The sequence below is a fragment of the Phoenix dactylifera genome, chromosome 6, assembly GCF_051530095.1.
Source record: "Phoenix dactylifera cultivar Ajwa chromosome 6, Ajwa_hap1_PhDact_Kaust_v1.1, whole genome shotgun sequence".
Classification (NCBI taxonomy): Eukaryota; Viridiplantae; Streptophyta; class Magnoliopsida; order Arecales; family Arecaceae; genus Phoenix; species Phoenix dactylifera.
The window spans coordinates 37,641,393-37,646,951 of NC_143195.1; the positions used below are offsets into that span (position 1 = coordinate 37,641,393).

At 39.5% G+C, this 5,559-nt stretch overlaps 1 protein-coding gene across 1 annotated transcript; it reads right to left on the minus strand.

Moving 5' to 3' along the window:
* Window positions 1-389: 389 nt before the first annotated feature.
* LOC103703908 (cyclin-dependent kinase inhibitor 5-like) lies at window positions 390-4,502 on the minus strand. Its single transcript, XM_008786959.6, has 3 exons — window positions 3,782-4,502; window positions 1,181-1,384; window positions 390-843 (listed from the first exon to the last, which is right to left on the minus strand). Exons 1-3 carry the CDS (start codon window positions 4,180-4,182, stop codon window positions 774-776), a joined length of 675 nt encoding a protein of 224 aa, XP_008785181.4. The 5' UTR covers window positions 4,183-4,502; the 3' UTR covers window positions 390-773.
* Between the last annotated feature and the right edge of the window lie 1,057 nt (window positions 4,503-5,559).

Genomic DNA, 5,559 nt, shown 5'->3' on the forward strand with positions numbered 1-5,559 from the left:
AGCAACAAAAAAGCAGACGCACCTCAAAACACACCTTGATAGCCTAAATTTACCAGCAGTGAAAAAAGAAAGCTGCTTCCACTTACCGCCTGCACAAACACTACCGAATAAATCCACAGAATCATCAAACAGTAAAGAGTACGTGGGAGCAATCTCATCAAGCAAAAGATGTTTCACCAGCTACAATCGAAACAAAAAAAAAAGGCCCCTCAACCCTATGGCAGAAACAAGTAGCTACGGTAGAAACAAAGAGCACCTTAAAAGTCCGGCAGAAACAAGGCATTCACCCAAGCCACTAAGCATCATATGGAGAACCATATCCACATCAAACTATTTAAAAGGGAAAGATGAATCCAAAATGAGAGGAGATATTTCAGAGGTGGAAGACATAAGCAAATGGGTCATTTTATTTCCCAATGAGCTTTTCAGGTTCATCAGCAGCAGTATAGACAAAAATACAGGATCAGATGCAGCATGGTATACCCCTACCCAACAAAAGAGCCTAATACATAACACCAGTACTATCAAGGAAAATTATAAAATAAGATTGACACCTACTCCACCCCTCTACATGATCTGTTAGAGTGCAGTGAGTTTGAACCTAGATGTAACACCAGCTCCGTATGGGTTACAGACCATTGGACTACAAACTATCTTTGGGTCTTCTGGAAATTTACAACATATTAAGAAAGAAGCGGCGGCGATAGCCAATGAGCAGAGATCAATGGAGAAGCTGCAGGAAATGAAGCAGCACCAGACCGAAGATCTGCCATCTACGAGTCCAGTTTCACCCATTCATACCGGCCAGGGAGCGGGCGGTCATTCGCAGGATCAAAGTTGTACCTACAAAAGGGATTGAGAAATCAAAACAAATATTGTAACTCACTGATTAATATCTTCATTTATCTTCCAAAACTGCTATCTCTGCTCAAAAGTATTGCCAACACTTATTTAAGGCTTATAGGACATGCTGATGCTTATGCAAATAAGCTTTTGCCAAAAAACTCACTCATCAGCCTGTCCTTTTGATTCAGATTCTGCACTCATCATACAGGATAGCAAGGAGCTTATTTAAGAATTATATCAAGAGAAAAAGTAGAATACGGAAGCATGTATACTTCTCTGTAGCTTATTTCAGAATTATATCAAGAGAAAAAGTAGAATACGGAAGCATGTATACTTCTCCGTAAATATTCGTTGTTGGAGTTGCTCGGCCCCAGCAAAAAATTCTTCCATCTCATGGGTGGTAGGGATGCTCCTGCACACTGAATTTTGCATTCTCCGGTTGGTGGCAGTTGAGTTGGTAGGTCTGGTTGTAGAACCAGGAGTCCCAATGGTTTCCGAATCCTTTATCAAACTGCAAGGCGTGGTCTCCCTGACACTCCTGCAACCAAATTGTAGCACAAAAAACCCTTATCACACCACTACTGTGTGGATGTTCTCATGAAAAATCTACATTTTTTCACAATTTCTGGATACAGGTTTTGAAATATAAAGAGAAGAAAGATGGGGGGAGAAAAGCTTTGCTTATCATAAGAATACACTTTGGCCTCAAGAAACTTGAACATAAGCAGAATTATGGACAATTTGAACTCGCAAACGTATCTTCTCCATAGTTTAAAGACAGCTAAATCAGCCTCAATAATTAGGTTTAACGATGACTATGGACCAGAATAAAGTTTCAAAGTTTTAACAGAGAGAACTAGAGAAGAATAACCTATGGTAAAAGTTTTCCCCAGGTTCATGCACCTGTGACTGCGGAAGGACACACAAGCCACTGCGAACTTCAAGTCACATGGGTAAGCCAGAGAATCAAATACAAGAAATCTACGTAAAGACTCTGCACATTAAATCAAATCAGACAAGCCCCTAAATGAACAAACAGATACTGGTTCATGCTCCTGACAATGGTTGTCTGTCAACAGTGAAGAGTGCCACAAAAATTCAAATTAACAATCACACATGCTTGGACCTGCTCATTAATCAGCAATATGATATCACTTCAAAACAAAAAAAATCTCACAAGCAGAACAGGAAAAAAGAAATCTTTAAGCTACAAGCATGATCACGATCACCATAGGTAAGGAAGAGCATTGGCAACCTACAAGAAACTTGAGCAATCAGAATGTTCGCAACAAATGAAGATTGTTGAGTCTGCTCTTATTGTTTTCCTTAACCTGTTCTTTGTTGGAGCTTATCACGAATCACAGCACACGCAACACACCCAGCAACGTGCAGCCAAGGGATGGTCCCAGCGTCACTACAATTTTAAGCAAAACAAGATATGAACAGAGAAGGCCATAGAAAGGTATTGGATGCGGACACTTTGTACAGATGCATTAATGCTTTCAGCTTTACTGTTCCCCAGTCTGTGAAGATTAAGCAGCCAACTTTCGTCTAAGGTCGCACAAAGTAACAAAATAGCCCTCCAAGTTGGGTGAGTTAACAAGGCCCACTAAATCCATTGTGTTTTCTACGGTTATTGGCCAATATACGGAATGACCCACAACCGGCATGCCTTCCCCTGACTTCAAGCATGAGGAAGGAGGAATCATAGAACTATAATAGCATCCGAAATATCTGAAAGCCACTCAAGTTTCTCCGAGAAGAGAAGCAAAATATTTGGTTTTAGTTCGGTAAACCAAGTTATATAGACATAGAAGTTCCATAAGACTGCTTGCTGCTTGATAGACGCTCTCAAACACCTCATAAACAGGGGAAAGTCTCATCAAGTTCATGCCATGTCAAAAATAGAAAAATCACTTGCAGGCATGAATGATCAAGAGGGAGGCCCCTTCAACACTCGAGTCAGAGAGCATGAAGAGAATCTCCTTTTATAATAAATCCAGTAATAATAGAAGAGCATGACCGAAGATGGCCCTAGCCTACAGAGAAGTTATATGCATGCCGTAATCATGTTCCAGAAACTAGACAACAGAACAAACCCAACGACAGTGAAAGAAGTAAATAAACCAAAAATCAGGGACTTCTGCAGCGACACATACATAGTACCAAGGCTTCAGCAACACGAATATGACCACATTAAAGATAAGATTTTGCGGTATTTAACTTAAGGAACAGGTCTGAGAATCAAAAGGAGAAAAGGGAGAGAGAAAAACTAATTATTTTTTTTTGTGGAATAGAAGTTTTCCTACTATAAAAGATAACTTTTGGCGAGAGAGAATATAAAGTTATATTATGTCCGAAGGTCTCAGCAGCTAGCAAGTGAAAAAGCATAGGAAAAAAAATCTTTTTTAATAAACATAATAAAGCATAGCAACAAAAAGAGAATACACTGCATGAACTCAAGAAAAGTTTAAAAGATCAAAACCCTAACGGCCTAACCAAAAACAGGGATTTTTGAACCTCCAAGCAAGAAAGAGATATAGATGAATTTTTTTTCTTGGGAGCTCTTTAACAGAGAGTAGCGTGAAGCTAAAGCACGACTAAGCTTTCAAAAACCCATGATTTTTAGCATCCAATGAGACTCTCTTTTATATATATATATCCCTATTATCTCACAAAACCCTGAACACCAAAAATACTAAAAACAGGGGATAATAAAAATGGGAGAAAAATAAGACGGAGCCATTTCTGTAGTATCTACCCTTTTCCACTATGATTAAAAACAAGAAGAAACAAAACAAATGATTTCTTGACAAAATATATAAACTTTGAAGAAGAACTCATCCCCAGCAACCGGGCAAGAGACAGAAACCCTAGATTAGCCAGAAACCGTAGAGAAGCCGAGTTTAGAAGCAAAGATGAGAACCCAACCCACCTGTCCCTGGCTTCAACCTCGAGAACGTTCTCCCCGAAAGAGACCTCGGCATCCAGCGAGGCCACCGGGCCCTCCACTGGCGCCGCCGCCGACCCCTTCTTGGAGTTGGAGTTGGGGTCGCTCCTCAACGACGCCGAGCCGGAATTCGTCTCCCTGGCACCGGTTCGATGTGTAGGGTTATTAGGCTTGGCGGTGTCCTCCTTGGGGGCCGGGGGCAGGGGCTTCTCGAGGCGGCGGCTGCGGAGTTCGAGATAGGAGGAGGAGTCCGGGGGGGAGGGTTTCTGGAGTCGCTGGAGGGCGAGGGTGCGGGCGCGGGTGCGGACGCCGAGCGAGGACTGGGCCGAGACCTCCATCACCGCCACCTCCCCCGAGACCTTCGCCTTCCTCATGTACTTTCCCATGCCAATATATCTATCTACGGCCAAGCTTTCATACCATACGACGGCTTTCAGAGAAAGAGAGAGAGAGAGAGATAGAAAGGCGGGGGTTTCCACTTGTATTTGTAGTGGGGGACTGACGAGGAGAGGGAGAGAGGCACGTGTACTTTGAATGTATCGTGAGGGAAGATATTTTGGGGAGAGATTGAGTGGTGGCAAGGCTCCTAACAGCCAAGGAGATAAAAGAGAGAACTTCTTTTGCCTCTTTTGATTTTAGGTTTTCCAATATTCACTGCTTGTGGAAATGTGTCATGGGTGAAGGGGAGTGAGCAATTAGAAATCAGCAATCTTCTTATTTTTAAAAATATGATCAAGTGATGGTGGAAGTAACTTTATTTGTGGAGTGATGAAAAGGCTTTGGTAGGTCAAAAGTTGATTGTTTGGATAGATGTCATTATAAGATTTTCTTTTGCTTTACGGTAAAGTAATAGTGATGGAAGAATAAAATAAAAGATAAAATAAATCTTTACGAATATTTTATATTTTTGTTTATTGTACCATTAGAGTTGCTATAGAATAAAATTCTACAAATTTAGTATGAAATTGTTAGAATTTTTAAAAATCAAAATATGGACCCATTTCATGCGCACAAAAAAAATTTATGCAGAAGGATACGGTGTGATGTATGGGGCTGAATGATTATTACGTTAGCAAGTTATAATAAGTAGATTTGAGCAATCTTTCATAAGCATGTAACAAGTATTGTTGATTATTTTTCTTTAGAAATTCACGCACTCAATATATACAGTTTGTGGTTTGTCAACAAAAGATCAAAACTCTTTGAGATTCGTGTAGTTGGCACATGAGAACTATTGATAATCTTGAAGGTGCTAATATTTAAATAATTTATGTATTGATGTTTGATAGCACGACAGTTACACTTTGTAACCTAAGGATTTGGATCTCTTTAAAATCTTAAAAGTATTGAGACTTAGATATTCATGCAGTCAATGACTGATAATTATACTTCATGACCAAAGAGGAAAAATTTATTGAATACCATAAAAGTTCTAATATTCGGATATTTATGTCAAGATAGCCATACTTTGTAATCCAAAGGTCTGAATCTATTTAGTAATCTTAAAAGTGTTGCAATTTAGATATTAATCCAGTAAATGTTTGACACTTGCTAGCTTCTTTAAAATGGAAAGATCGTTTCCTTTTCAAATATTTCATTTCTAGGACCAATTTTGATACACGTCAATCTTAAAAATTTATGTCCTAAGCATGAAGTAAATTAGAGCAAACAAGGCATCTAAGTTTGAAATTTTTTTCCTTATCTCAACATGTTGTTGACTTAGAGAGAGCATTCGAGGATATATGTTTATGTTTTGATATCAT